At 40.9% G+C, this 15,520-nt stretch overlaps 1 protein-coding gene across 2 annotated transcripts in view; it reads right to left on the reverse strand.

Moving 5' to 3' along the window:
• The window catches only part of HSD17B3 (hydroxysteroid 17-beta dehydrogenase 3), a 33,642-nt gene that overhangs the window by 13,655 nt on the left and 4,467 nt on the right, over nt 1-15,520 (reverse strand). For both annotated transcript variants that reach the window (XM_067568553.1, XM_067568552.1), the window contains exons 3-6: nt 10,962-11,037; nt 4,566-4,673; nt 3,498-3,565; nt 2,333-2,368 (exon numbers count right to left, since the gene is read on the reverse strand). In XM_067568553.1, the coding sequence (XP_067424654.1) occupies nt 2,333-2,368; nt 3,498-3,565; nt 4,566-4,673; nt 10,962-11,037 (288 nt within the window). The remainder of the gene's footprint in view (nt 1-2,332; nt 2,369-3,497; nt 3,566-4,565; nt 4,674-10,961; nt 11,038-15,520) is intronic.

Consider the following 15,520-nt stretch of genomic DNA (forward strand, 5'->3'; position numbering starts at 1 on the left):
GGATGTGCTTACGTCCATCCCTGTTTAGTGAAGCATTTAGTATTAACATTAAGCATGGGCTTGAGTCCCTTTGAACTCAATGGGTAAGGATACGATACTGTCACGGGGCAGGCTTGGAGAAGCTTTCAGCCCCATAGTTGCCGGAGCAGTGGCCCCAGGGCTGAAGCAGTGGCAGGGTTGGGTCTGCCTCTCCCCTACTCCCCGCCTGGGGCAGTCATAGCAGGTCCCCAGGAGAACTGGCGGGGGTTGAGTCAGCCCCCCCCCCCCCCCGGGTCTGGAGCAGCTGCCAGATATCAGTCCCTGGCAGCATTCTGACTGGGTTAGTCCCCTTCCCGGAGTATTTTTACTAAGAGTCAGGGACAGGTCGTGGGCTTCCGTGAATTTTTGTTTATTGCCCATGACCTGTCCCTGACTCTTACTAAAAATACCTGTGACAGAATCTTAACTTTATCAATGGGACATCTCACATTTTCAAAGACTTACACATGTGCTTAGCTTTTAAGGAGAAGAGCCTTAATAGACAACTTAAAGAAAAGCAAGGGCAACAATGTAAACAAGTGCAGAAAAATGGGCTGGTTGATAATTCCAGGTCAATAGAGTGAAGGGGGGTGAGACTGTGCATGCTGGGATTTATAAGCCTTATTTTCAAATGGGACTTTATGGAAGAAAAGATGGCGGTATCTCATATCCGACTGGGTGAAGGGAGACGGTTCCAATCATAGTGGGCCAAAGTATGGGGGAAAAGGTCCTGAGATGAGAGTGGATGGAGGATACCATGAATACAGAAATTTGCCATGAAGTTTCACTGGAACAAGGAGGCCAGAAGAAAGACTACAGTATAGATGAAAGCAGATGCCAGAGGGGACATCCTGCCCCTATTGAGTACAATATCAAAAATCCCATTGACTCCACTGGAGCTAGGATTTCATTCCAGGATGTTTAAAGTTTATATATGATCAGGACAAAAATGAGAAACCAGCAGAGACATTTGAAGAGAGGATGGATCTAGTTAGAGAAGTGGTTAATTTTTGTACTGGCATTTGGGATAGACTGAAGGGGGATGTGTATTTATGAGAAGCCAGAGAGGGGGAGGTGGTAGTAGTTAGGGGAAAGAATCAGGGCCTGGAAAGGGAGTTACTGTAATGGAGGGGTAGAGAAGAATAGGCAGATTTTGTGGAAGCTTTATAGAAAGAAATGCAGGAGGAAAAGTAGATTTACCCAATGAACTTGTTATGATTGGTTTGTGTATGGGTTGGATTATTTATTATTTTTGGTAATACGTATGCTTTTACTATTCTATTCATTGGATGTCTAATATGTTAAATGCTGTTTTTCAACAAAAATAGTTTATTTTAATTGAACAGTATGAACGGATTTATTCTTCTTTAAGGCTTGCCTAACAAGCCAAAATAAGCAGTGTTAGCTGGTAACTCAGCCTTTTATCCCCTGCCCTCGAAGAATTGTTTTGGGGGATGTGCTCTATTTTAAAATCCAAACATCCTTCAAGAAAAGAAATTGTGGTAAGTACTCAAAGCAATTCTCAGAACAGAGTGAGAGTTTTAGTCAAACAGGCTTGAGAAAGTATGTGGTGTGATCAAACAGCCCAAATTTGGTGAGGGAGGTATGATAGATAAGATGAGAAGACTCTTAACACTTAAAGAGGAGAGTCTGTTGATAAAGACCTCAGCATGTTTATAATGATATTAGCTAAGGTTGAGATGAACTACGAAGCATTTAGTTGTAGCTCAGGTTAACATGTTGCCCCAAACAGCAGAGGAACGAAATGTAATCAGAGCTGGGGAGGTGGTGAAATACTGTCTGAAAGGGAAATAGATAATCCAAATTAGAGCTGGCCAGAGAACAACGGTTTTGTTTTAAAACAACTTTCAAGGTTTCAAAATCTGTCTTCATTGCAGATTGACTAAACATTTTCACAAGGTGGAATTGTGTAAAAACATCCATTTTCAAAGCAAAAAAGTCAGGTTTTCAATCTCTCTGTAAGGCCAAGGAAGAAATTTTCTTGTCCAAGGTTTTGTCAAAATTGTTACTTTTCGCAAGGCTTTTTGGCTTTGCTGAAATGGCATATTTAGACAATATTTGGTTGAACTTTTTGAACAGCTGTAACCAAAATGTTTCATACGTAGCAGAACCTAGCATGTTAATTAGCCTCCTAAAATAATGCTTCCATTATGGCTCAGGCTGAGCAGCTATTTGAGAAACTAGACAAAATGCAGGAAGATAGGAAAACACATTGTCACTGTTTGGAACAATATCTTTCTTTGGTAGAAATAAATGTAGTTCTTTATACACTGAATGTTTGTGTAGTATATACCTTGATAGCAGAGATAATGTTGCAGCTGATGAGGTTCTGTTGGAAACAAGAAAATAATGCAAATGTAGACCTCTTTTGAGGAGTCACTTAGCTCGAATTTTCAACATATAAAAGGATTCAGCTTGCAAAGACTTCTAAAAGAGAACATTCAGGGTAAAAATAATTCAAAAGGAGACTACAGAAAAAACACATGCACGTTTCCCATGACACTACATGCAAATAACTATTTTCCTGCACAGTCATCCAATTTGTCGTGCATTCTCACTAACTGCACATGCTAAGCTGGGTACACACATGCACATGAACCTCTTGACTCACTGTTTTATAAATGTGGCCTTCAAAACTGGCAGTTGTACATACTTATGTTTTTTGTGAGCATCACTTTTCGAAGACAAGTCTTTGTGTACTCAAAAACTTGGAAGCTGGGCAAAAAACCTGCATTTTCACAATCAAATCAAGTAGACAGAACGAACAAATCACAGCTGACTCTCAATCTATGGTATGGCTTTTTAGCAAACTGAATGGGTATTTTGGAGGGGGGAGGGAGGAAAGAGTTAGTTATAAAAGCAGTATAAAAATGATAATTTCTAGCATAACAAAAAAATGGCAAGGTAAAGAATAGATCTGGAGATTTGACTGGCAAAACCTAACCAGGTCATTCATTCTCTAAAAATAGTGACACTTGGTATGTGCAAAGTGTTCCCCCAACAAAGTAAAATTCAGGCCCCTATATTTTGTTTCTCAGTTTTCCATTTTCACAAGCAACGATGATTTCAAAGCAGGGAAATATATTTAGAAGCTTTTTATTATTAAACTTTTATATTGGGCCCCATTGCAGTAGATGCTGTACAAACGTATCATGAATCACACAGTAACCAGACGCTACTGATCCTTCACTACATGCTGGGCCAGCAACTCCTACCAGATGGTCATTAAGCCCAAGGAGCTGTCTTGCCCTTCATTCAATATTGCTTAATTCTAACATCCCTTTTCCTTCACAGACCCTTCTGAAAGCCAGAAACCTAAGTATGTTCATTCAGGGCCCAGTTCTCTTCCCCTTGTATTCAACGGTGAAGCTTCTACTGACCTCAATGGACTCAGGATCTGTCCCTTAACAAATTGTTACATTGCAAGAAGAAACAACAGTACCACAGATTAATCCTACCTCATCTGTGTCTGGTCCATTAAGGAAACGACATGGAAGAGGATTATGAAGCATTCCAACATTGTTAACTAATCAAAGGAAGCAGAACAATAAGGTCTGTATTTGGATGAAGTGCACAGTTTAACTGATTGAACAAAAAGTTTCTCCTTAAGAAGCTTTTAAGCTGCATGTGAAGAGAAACGCTATTTCAGTGTCTGATCTTGTTCCCATTGAAGCCATCAGTACTGACCTCAGTAGAAGCAAAACCAGGCTATTTCTGAATTTTTTTGACTCCTTAAAGGACACACAAAAAAAACCTTTATTCCTATTCATTTCACTCCATAAGCTTTAACCAAAAGTTAATTTCTAGTGGCTTTCAGGTTCAATGCATAAATTCCACTCAGCTATAAAACAGAATGAAAATGAATTCATTAAAGCTAAACAGTGAGAAAATCACCACATACTACTCAGCAGGTGCTACTCAGCAGGTGCTAGATTGGCTTACATAGTAAAGAAATTACTGTACCCTATTAGAGAAATAGGGAACCCACAGAGTGTCTTAATTCACCTCTAAAACCTGTTATAAACCACCCAAACAGTGTATTAAGCAGCTGCACACTTGGTTTTAAAAACAGCTGCATGTTATAACAAGTTGTTCTAGTTCAGGGGTTCTCCAACTTTTTATGGGACCCCCTTTGAAAATAGTTCAGGCTGTGATGATCCCCACAAAAGTGACAACCCCCCATGCCATGCTACCTTCTGTGCTGTTGCTGGAGGTGGCATTACCTTCAGAACACCCAGCCAGCAGCCACTGCTCTCTGGCCACCCAGCTCGGAAGGGCTCTGGCTGTCAACCATGCACAGGGCTGACAGCTCACACCCCCACCTCCCTCCCAATAACTTCACGACCCCTTGATGGCTCCTGACCCCCAGTTTGAGAACCCATTATAGTTAGTGTAATATACACCATCTTCTAAAACAAGTGATGCTAATTTGTAGCTGCATCATAAGTTGCAATTATTTACATTCTATAAATACAAATGCATTTATTATCAAAATACTCTTCAGTTAATGGATGTAATTAACTTACCCAAAATTCCAATTTCTAAGCCTTGAAGACTTTCTTCAATATTCTCATATATGTAATCTTTTGTGAAGTCAGCTTGTATGATCTTCACATTTCTACCTGTGGCCTCTTCTGTAATTAACAACAACAAAAAGTGTATTACACTCTGTACTACATGCAGCTGTTTCAACACCCTTGCTTATTAAAAGTAATCAAAAGATAAGCAAAAGACATTTTCTGTAATACATTATCTTAAGGGAAAAGACCTGAAAAAAATATAGGATCAATTTCTGCCCTGAAATCTGTGGGAGCTCTGCTCAAAAATCAGGACAAAATTGAGCCCCCAAACTAGAAATAATACAAATAATGCAAAACTTCTAATATTTCCCCCCAATTATTTTAATGTTTACAAGAGCAGGGTTGCAATTTATTATTGAAAATGAACATGCAGACAGATCTTTGATGTAAACTCCCTATTTTATTATTTTATGCAATTATTTTAAAAGTTTGCTTCTTTGTGAGATGAACATTTTAACAAGCAGAACTAGACTTTGCATTTTGGGGGCAGGTTGTTAAACAATATTTTGCTGCCTCCCTTTGAAATATAGCTTGTTTTTGCTCTTCATAATCACTATAGGATGGGTCAGCATAAGGATTTGGGAGGGATTATTGAGACAACTCTTTGGGATACACCTCAAATTTAACGGACTTTGTTTTATATAAAAGGGGAAATGGGAGAATCTATAATCTCCCCCTGCATAAATACCCTTCTTGCTGTAGAAGCAGAACCCTGCTGCAGATTCCTGTCTCTGAGTTGTTGGTTTATATCCTTTTACATTTTCAATGCTGTCTTCACATGGAAAAGAGGCTGACTGACTGACTTCAAAATTGAAAGCTGAAATTCTCTTTTAGACAGCTCAACTGATAACTCTGCTACCACAGGGGCTCACCTGAGAAATATTTACTATTAAACCTGCTGTCAGGTTTCATGACCATCTTGAACCTCAGGCCAGGTTTGCTGAAAGATTTGCTAAGTGAATCTAGGACCAGTTGAAGGCTCTCCTCCTCCTTCCTCTCTTGACTGGCGATTTGAACGCAAACATGCGTCATCAATGGAAATTCAGAGACCATTTCAGGTGCACACAGACTCCAGAAAGTCTGGGAGCCCCCTTCAGTGAAATGGAAACTGATTCTGTAGCTATATGGAATTGGACTTTGTATCTAACTTTCCTATGTGGTTCTTATATGGGTAAGCTAGTGTCGCCAGAGCATGGTACCTGGGGAGAAAGGGAGACCCTTACTTCCCCAGAAATTGCAAGCTTCTAATTCCACTTCAGCTATTGACATATCTTCAGATTTGGCAAGAGCTTGATTCTCCCGTACAGTCAAACTCTGCTTGGGGCAGGACAGAGGGGCGGTTGTCAGGAAGCCAGTTATGACTCCCTTATTCTGTTGGCCGGTCTGTGCCAGGCCTGGCGTGAGTTAGAGGATCAGTGTTGTGGAGCGGAGCAGAGCTCCAATCTGCTCCCTCCCTGCCCCCCAGTGTGCTGTGGGAGTGAAAATGGCTGATGCAGGAGCCAGCACCATTAGGCTTATGCCAGCTAAGTCCATGCACTTGAGTAGCAGAAAGGAGCCTGAGCCTTTCTCTCTGCAGTGAAAGTCTCCCGCAGCAGGGAGCTGCTGAAGTCTTTCTCCACTGCCTCCCCTCTTCGAGCCTTCCACTGACAGATGTAGCTACACACCACAATGTGGACACAGCCTGCTTTTCACTGCAGCGTGTAGCTATACATACATTACACACTGCTGCCAGATATAGCTTTAGTTTTATGGTTTGATCAATGCTTTACATACAGTACACAGTGTATTAGATTAGTGGCCTAATAGATATAGTGGCTCTACTTGTCTGCCCTCCACAAACTCAATCTCTTTTTATCAAATCTTACCTTGATTTTTTTTTTAAAACCCTTCCTGTCTGAATAGGTGGAAATTTGACTCTACATTCCAACACTTCAGATAAATGTTTTAATTCTGGACTTCTGCCCATGTGGAATTCCACTTCTGGGAACTCCTCTATGGCACAGCTATAACTCATGGGCTGACTGCATCAGAGGAATAATCCTTTTCAACTCCTTTCCAATACTGGAGGAGGGTGTGTGCTCTAGTGGTTAAAGTACATGACTGAGAATAAGAAGAAGTGGGTTCAATAAACAGCCCTGCCGGACATTTATGTGACTTTGTTCAAATTAATCTCTCTGTGCATTAGCAAAGTATTCTCATCTGTCAGTTGGGGCTAATGAGACTCCTCAACCTCACAGGGTGGTATGAGAGTTAATGTTTTTTAAACACTTTGAGAAAGACGCAATAAAAAAAATATTTAGAAGACAGTAAATAAATTCTGGTTTAGATTTATGCTACAGTTTTCATTTCTGTTGCTTATTTACTCACATAAAACCCCACTAGGTTTGACCTTTATTCTTTTCTGATTACTGACATTATTAATATTTCTTGTTTTATTTCCAGCACTGACTAAAACAAAATGAATTCTTTGGATTGAAGTCAAAGGAACTATTTATGTACTTAACAGCAAGCACATGCGTAAGGACCTGGTACAAAGCTCATTTAACTCAATGGAGAGACTCCCATTGCCTTCACCCATCTTAGGATCAGACCCTAAGTGATTTGCTGAACCAGAGTCATCTCTAGTCTATGTAATCATGCGTTTCTATCACCTGTGTTTATCCTACCCCTTCCAATCCCCCCTTTGCTTGTTACATTCACTTGGTGCATTAGGTCTTAATTTCAACACCCATTTTGTAACTTCGGGCCTGATCCAAAGCCCACAAAAATCAATGGAAAAGTGGACTTTGGGAAAGATTTTTTTTTAGGCATATGAGTAGCCATGTTGAAGTCAATGGGATACTCACTTGAATAAAGTTACTTGTGTGCTTAAATGTTTGCAGAATTGGGCCCTGGGATTGTAAACTCTTGAGGGCAAGGACTGTCTTTTGCAAGTGGATTTGCATGGTGGGGGATTTCTGTGTAGTGGAGCCTCAATCCTGATTGAGGCCAGTGGATGATACTCTAATAATAAATAAGAATTTAGGGGGAATTGCAGTATATTGTTTTCCAGCGTCTAATTTAAAAACAATAGCATGAATTGGCCTCATGTACTTTAGTTTTCACTGTTTGGTCCTTATTGTAACCACAACATGTAAAAATGTTATGTTTAAATAGTTTTTATATTTTCTATGTTTTTGGGGAGAGGGGTGTTAGTTTTTGTGGGTTATGTTTGTTTTTTGGTTAACTTCTGTACAGAAATGTATAAAATGACAGAGGGTCTGATGCGCAACTCTCAGTGAAGCCAATGGTAATCTTTCTGTTTACTTAATAGGGGCCCAGAGTTATTCTGGTTGCATGAATATGGTTGTTTATAGCTCTGATACTCAGCCCTTAGTGGTTCAGGAGCCAAATTAGCAATCAACATTATCCAAAAGAGCCACAGTAGTGTGAATTCATTGTTTCATTTACTATTTTTATATATATTATTCTTACAGCAAAATCACTGACCACGTATTGGTTAACAACATAGTAAAATCATCCTGATTGGTTAATATTTAAATCAGTGTTTTAATATGTGCAGCAAAGAACCGCAAAAGACCCATTAAAGAGCAACTTGTGGCTCCAAAGCCTAAGTCTGAGTATCACTGGTTTATAGCATCTGATAATGGGTGATTGATGTTTTACTCTAGTGAGATTGCTCCCTTTTCAAGAAGAAACAAGGAATATCTCTAGCTCTGAGGGAGAGTGTCTGTTTCCTCTTCCAAAACTTCAGTAAAAACAGAGGGTCTTATCCTGCTCTCATTGAAATCAATGAAGGTTTTACCATTGACTTCAGAGGCTACATGTTTCCTCACCCATTGTTACCCCTTTTCTGAGGTAGGCATTCTTTCCCTCTGCAGGTAAACTTATTGGGCCAGATGATCTTTAGATGCAAGTGACTGCTAAACCTCTTTAAAAGGAAGGCACAAGAGTGATCTTGCAGTGAGATAGAGCTGATGTAAGGGCCTCTCTACACCACACATCCATTCTTCATCCAACATGCCAGAGCAAGGGGTAGAAAGAGAGGGTGTGGTGGTAATGCCCCTATGTTACACCAATCATTAAAACTAATGATGGTACATATCCAAATCTTCTAGTTTACTCTGAAACCTTTAACCACCAGTGATCTAAGTGGTTTCCATTGGATTAAGCTGTACATTCTCTCTGGTACATTACAAGAAAACAGACAGAATTAGTTTAAAAAGGAGATCAATTTAATCAAATTATCAAGCACCCACTATAACCTACAAACCTTTAAACCTTCTAAACTAAGAAATAAACCAGCCTTCATTTTATTTTTACTCATGTTTTTGTAACTTCTATTTACATTAATTTTATTGATAAGATTTTTTGCTCATCAAACTAGCACACATGTAACTCCTTTCTCTCAATCAGCTGAACTCGACAAGCAGTAGATTTTTGTTTTTAAAAAATAAATTTGGCATTACTTATGAAAATAAGTTCATAGACATTTAAGGCCAGAAGGGACTATGTAACCTGACCTCCTCTATAACACAGGCCGACAAGCCTCAATCAGGGCTGGTCTAGATAGCAAATTACTGTGCAGCAAGCAAGGGTGTGAATCCACAACACCACGCCAGCTTGCCCTGTGAACATCCCCTGTGAACAGTGCTACAGTGCAGATAAGGTCCTGCAGCACAGCTTAGTATAATGCTGCTTGAAAGCACAGTTTGCCAAGCCATGCTCCAGGACTTCATGTGCACTGTAGTCATATCCGCATAGGACGTTGCTGCCCAGCCGGCTGGTGCACTACAGTTTCAGACCTTGGCTTGCTGTGCAGTAACTTGCTGTTCAGACAAGCCCTCAATTTCTGCATCAGACCCACAACTTTGTAGGCACAACTTTTAATGGAATAGCCAGTTGTGACGTTGGCCTCGGGGGGTAGCCATGCTGAGATAGCTTAAACAGGGCAAAACTGCAAAGAATGAGACAGGTTTTTCTTCCATAAGATATACCAAGCCACCAACAACCAACTTCTGATCACTGGTTATTCAGAAGACAAAAAGAGTTCCCTTAAAGCCATCCAGCCCCCTGGCTTCTACCTAGACAGCCAAGTCAAATATGATGGAGATTACAGAAAATCTTTATCCATCATATGTTTAAATATATATATAAATAAATAAATTCTACCAATCCAAGGGACTGGACATATTACCAGTCAGGTCAATGAATATTTCAGATCACCCGAATACATGCTTTAGAGCCAATGCTTATTAACTAAACTAATGTTTATTAAAGAAATAGAAAGTATTGGTTAAAAGATCATATACATACAGATGAGAATAAAAGTTCACAAGTCAATTTCAAAGTAGAGATGATAAACCGAGTTGCAAAGTTCTTACTTTGCGAAAGTCTCTGGAAATTACCCAAATAGCTTGGGGGTCATCAGTCCTTGTTTAGCGCTTCTTTGTTAAAAATCCAGTCCAGAGAAATGAAGACCAACTGGAGATGATAAAGCTGCCTTATATACCTTCCTTCTTCCATGTGGGTGGATGGGTTTAGCCTTAGCTAGCTTGTGAAATTTTACAGGCACAAGATGGAATCTTGTGTAAGTAAGTCACATGTCCTCGTATGCTTTGTTGAGTCATAGGAGCAGCCATTGCCCACATTCTGGCTGAATAGCCACAGGCAGTGGTGTACTGAGGGAAGCGGGGGGCCAGCCCCCCAGGTGCTGGCCTGGGGAGGGGGCTCTGGGCTGGCCCTTCATGACGCGCAGGGGATGCAGGAGGCGCAGAGGGGCGCAGGAGACTTTGCACCCCCCACCCTCTGTCCGTCGTGAAGGTCTGGCCTGGAGCACACTTAACCACTGCTCCAGCTCGCAGCCCGGCACCGGCTCAGATGGGGCGGCCTTACCCCCTGGCCTGGGTGAGATTTGTATAAGATTTGTTGCAATTATATAACAGCAGTAGCAACAATGTTATGCATGGTCATATTTTAATCATACAATGTCACATTTTAATCATAGAGTGTCACACCAGTATAGACTTAGACCTCAAATGCTGGAGTGGTAATAGATGTGATTCACATTTCCATAATGCCTCAAGCCCCCGACTGAGATTGGGGCCCCATTATTCTAAGCACTGTACAAACGCATAGCAATCCCTGCCCTGAAGATTTTACAATCTAAAAGGCAAGACAGATAAAGGGTGGGAGGAGAAACTCTGAGTAGGTAAGTGATTTGCCCAAGGTGACACAAGAACTCAGTGGCAGAGTTGGGAATAGAATCCAGGGTCTCCTGAATCAAGTGCCCTAATAGATATCACTGGCTGTCAGTTATCTTAGTGTTATCTTCAGACTTACCAATTTCAGTGGCTACTTTCTGCAGTTTTTCAAGTGTTCTGCTTATCATAACAATATTTAATCCATGTTTCGCCAGCTATAAAAGAGGGATTTAAAAATTATTATTAAAAACGACACACTGCTGATGAGAACACTGTAACTTTAGCTTTTAAGACCCTGCGTTTTATTTAGTACTTAATTACTTTTGGGCACCCATCACAGTACTATCTGGAGATATGACAAAAATTAAAACTACACACATTAAACTGTTTATAATAGCCACAAAAACATCCCACTCCCTATAAGAGCCTGACCCATCATAACAAAATACTCTAAGCACCAATCTACAGCCAAACTAGATTGGCCAAAACTATGTCCTTTGAGCCTTCTCTGAAAGGCACTAATTAACTGCCAGGAGAAGAGTATTCTACCTGATATTCCAATGAGGAGCCTTCTGCTGTAGAACTGACTTTCCCATTAATTCACCAGAACCTGAATTTGTTGACTTCCAGGTCACTTTAATCTTTTTCCAAGGTTTTTTTCCCCTGAGCAAATGGACTAAGTGGGTTGTACTGAACAGGGAGAGAGTCCTAACTTTCAGATGAGTTTAAAAGAATTGTATATTTTGGACTTCAGTCAGAATATATATCACATTCCTCCAAAACTTGAATATGAGAATTCTAAAAGTGCAGTGACGTAAATAAACAAGCAAGAGTTTTTGTGCACACAAAAACACATCTATAAAAATTTAGGCATGAGTTTAGGTTTATAGATGCAAACACTGTTTAATATAACAGTCTGCTTAATAGCTGGTGAGGTAATGTGAAAATAATGTAAAACAAACAGTCATTCTCCCCTTATTCTTATGGCTTCTTGTGGTGATTTTTAAAAGCTCTGGGTGTAGCAGCAGTCAGTTTGCTGGCAGCCAGCCTAGAGTAAGGTGGGATGAGTTGTGCCGCTCTGTTTTAGAGCAGCCTGCTTTGTCTCTCTCTGTTTATGGAGTCCTGTGAGTTATAATTCTGAAGTCTAAGAAATAAAGTAGAATTAGGTTGCAACCTTCCAGCAAAAGTACGATGTTGTTAATCTAACTTCTCTCTATACATACCATGAACATAAACCCTTTCACTCTTATCAATCAGACCTTTGTGCACAGATTGAAAGGAGACTATGCCCCAGCTTGTAGACTGTATGTTTTTAACAAGCAGAAGCTGCACTAGAGGTTGGGTGCATCACCAGAAGAGAGAATTCAGCTGAAGCAATAGAGCTGTCCATGGAAGCAGGGTGAGGCAGAGTTAAATGAATGCACAAAGATAAGGCCAACTTCATCTAAAAATACCAGGTTTACATAGAATAATAAACTAGCTGACGAAGCCCACACACTGAAAAGCCTTTCATTTCTGTAATTAACTCCCTGCAATGCTTTCCCCCCTAAATCTATTTGAGGGAAACAGTTTGTCCCATTGAGCTTCCCTGAAACAATGAAAAGAATGTTAAGAAATAAGGACCTTTGTTTAAAAATTCGCTACATCGGGAGTCTGAGAGGGAGATTGTCCACTAAATGTATTGGAAACAACCATTTGCATTTTCAGCACAAAGACCATTCTCACAATTCTGAGCTTTTGGCGACTCTCTTACATAATTGTCCAATGCTCCAAAGAGACATGCAAACACTTAGAAACTGTGGTGGTTTGAAAGCTCATTTTAAGGACTGCATTTGAAGCACTCAGGGAGAGAACTCTAATTGTCTACGTACTGGCAAATTTCCCTTTGTCCACATTAAGCTTGACTCAAGCTGTTTCCAATCCATTTGGAAGGCAACAGAGACATATGGCCACTTATTCCAAGTTGTCATTTTGGGACCATTTATATGTGATATTTTTTTTTTAGCATTCAGATCCATGCTGATAATATAAATATCATCATAGTCATCAAAAATCATCACAAATGAGCTGGTTTTCTGAGCTTCTGTTTTAATAAATACATTTAACTGATTTTGTTATAAAAAGGAAGTGATAATGATTTTCCTTGTTAAGACCTTGCATGCCAAATATCAGCTAAGACTAAATGTTTATGGCCAGTTTATAAAACCCTAATAAACAGTGATCATTATGGGAGAGAGGACATCACTTTAGCTTCTGTATAGCAGGCTAAATGGAAATGTGATGTGATGGTGGCCAATTTTTAAGGCAGAAGAGTTGGAAAATACCACCCTACTTAGGCTTGCATACTATATGACCTTGTCTATACTGGGAACAATTCATTTTTAATCAACAGTCACGTTTAAGGGTAAAATCATGTTTAACATTATATTAGTAAAAACATCTTCGTTCAAACACTTTCTAATACAGTGCATTTTCCTAGTAAAGACAAAGCCTGTGATGTTAGAGAATAAAATTTCCCACTGCAGATGAGAGCAAGCACCAGCTCCCACCATTATGCAACATAAACCTATTTGTGTTAGGAAATCCTGACTCCCAGTGGCAAAGGATTTAAATGCTCATGAACATCTGAGATTCCTAAAAGGCAAGATAATCATTACCACTTCTGTCAGGGACAAATGTCCAAGCATGTGGAAACAGGTTAATAGAAGGCTTAGGAAGGAGGGAGGCTTAGGCAGGTATTGTAGTGTACTGCATGCACACTACCAGAAGGCTTTCACACACAAAAAACCACTAGATGCCTTAGAATGCATTTTTGAAGCTTCCAGAATTAGCCAAGTTTTCAGATAGCTAGAGCCACATGCAAAACTGCACACAAATTTTGGGCCTCATTTGTGCATGCTAGTATTGCAGCTGCACGCAAGCTGGTGACACTCAGACCGATCATAAAAACTTAAAAATCACTGGATTATGATTTCTGGGAAAGTTGTTCTACATTTCTAGAGTACATATACAAAACCTAGCACATAGAATTTTTCTCTAAGGTCTGTATGGTGGGATTTTTGGCAGGACGGGCATGCCTCACTCATTTTTTTTTTTCTTTTCATCTCTCAATGTTCAAACCTTAGACACCTGTATGACTCAAACCTCTCAACAATTATGTGGCCCAGAGGAACTAGGATAGGAGACCAAGATTGCAAAGATGAAGTTCACCAAAAGGAGAAAGAGCTTCTGCAAAACTGTTAAAAACGTTTTCTCCAGTGCTACCTAAACTAGGGATGTAAAAGTCTAAACGTTTATTTGGTAGTCAGCTGATTACCATTTAAGCTGGGGAGGGGGGCAGCAGCTGGGCTCAGCTCCCCCCGCATGTGCAAAGCAGGAGGGGGGAAGGAGGGGTCAGCCTCAGCTGGGCTTGGCTCGGCTCCCCGCGAGTGAGAGCTGCCCAGCTACGGCTCTGCATTCACGGTGGAAGGGAGCCGCAACTAGGCAGCTCTTGCTTGGCAGCGAGGAACCGAGCTCAGCACGGCCCCCCTCATCCCCCCACGTTTAACTGTCCTATTTGTAGAACGTTTAAACGGATTCTTTATTAAACTAATTTTACATCCCTACCGTAAACAACAACAACAACATTTGTGACTGCAGATGGATTTAATGGGAGAGTCCTGCAACACTGTAAAATATTGAACCAACTGGACTAGGGCAATCACGCCATGATTAATTTTCACTCAATTGTAAACTGTAACATGCTAAGTTTTAACAAATCACACAAGATTTTCCAAACACCAAAGCTTATATTAAATGCATGTGTGATTCCACGCGCTCAAAAATGATCTAATGAAACCCCGATTTAAGCAAATCAACCCTTAAATGTTTAGAAAGATGTGAAACTATTAATAAAAAAGGAGAGATTTAGTCAAAAATTTCCCTGTTCAGCTGAGTCAGTGTCCTCACAGAGACCTGTGTGTTCACTTCAGCTGAGCAAGGTAAGGGTGTCCATCCCGTAACATTCCAAAGGCCTTGGCATTGGCATCAAATTATCCAGTTAGAGAGGCTGAGCCACAGGCCTTACATAAATATTAGCCAAGTGAAGTAGAGGTGCTGAGCCAGTACACTCCCAAAGGCCAGTGCCTTGAGATGCTAAAAGTGCAAGGTAGTGACTTCACAGAGGCCTAAGACTTGACATCATCCCAGCAAGCTGTGGCTGCTGAGTAGGGTTGCCAGGTGTCCGGTTTTCAGCTGGAATGTCTGATCAAAAAGGGAACGTGGCAGCATGCTGACCGGATGCTAAAAGTCCGGTTACCTGCAGTAACTGGCCTCTGCCACTGTGGGGTGGGAAGAGCAGTCGCTGCCGCTGGGGCTAGGAAGAGCACTCAGGAAGTGTCCAGCTCCAATGGATGGAGAGAGATACCAGCGGCTCCCCTGCCCTGCCCCTCTCCTGGAGCATAGCTCTCCCTTCCCCATATTGCCCCACTCACCCCTGCAGCATAGAGCCCTGCTCAGCTGGCAGGGGAAGGGAGGTGGAGAGAGCAGCTAGCGATGTTAGTGGGGAGAGAGGAGTGGGAGGGCGGGGCTGCACGGGAAGAGGCGGAGCATGGGGCGGGAGAAGTTCTTTGCATCACTCAAGTAGCACAAAGCAGCTGGAGGCTGGTTTGGGCCCAGTAATAATTAACATAATGAATGTTAAATTATAAATACTAGAGC

Source organism: Emydura macquarii, unplaced genomic scaffold (genome assembly GCF_026122565.2).
Source record: "Emydura macquarii macquarii isolate MOO-44397 ecotype Brisbane River unplaced genomic scaffold, CSIRO-AGI_Emac_v2 contig_2897, whole genome shotgun sequence".
NCBI classification, from domain to species: Eukaryota; Metazoa; Chordata; order Testudines; family Chelidae; genus Emydura; species Emydura macquarii.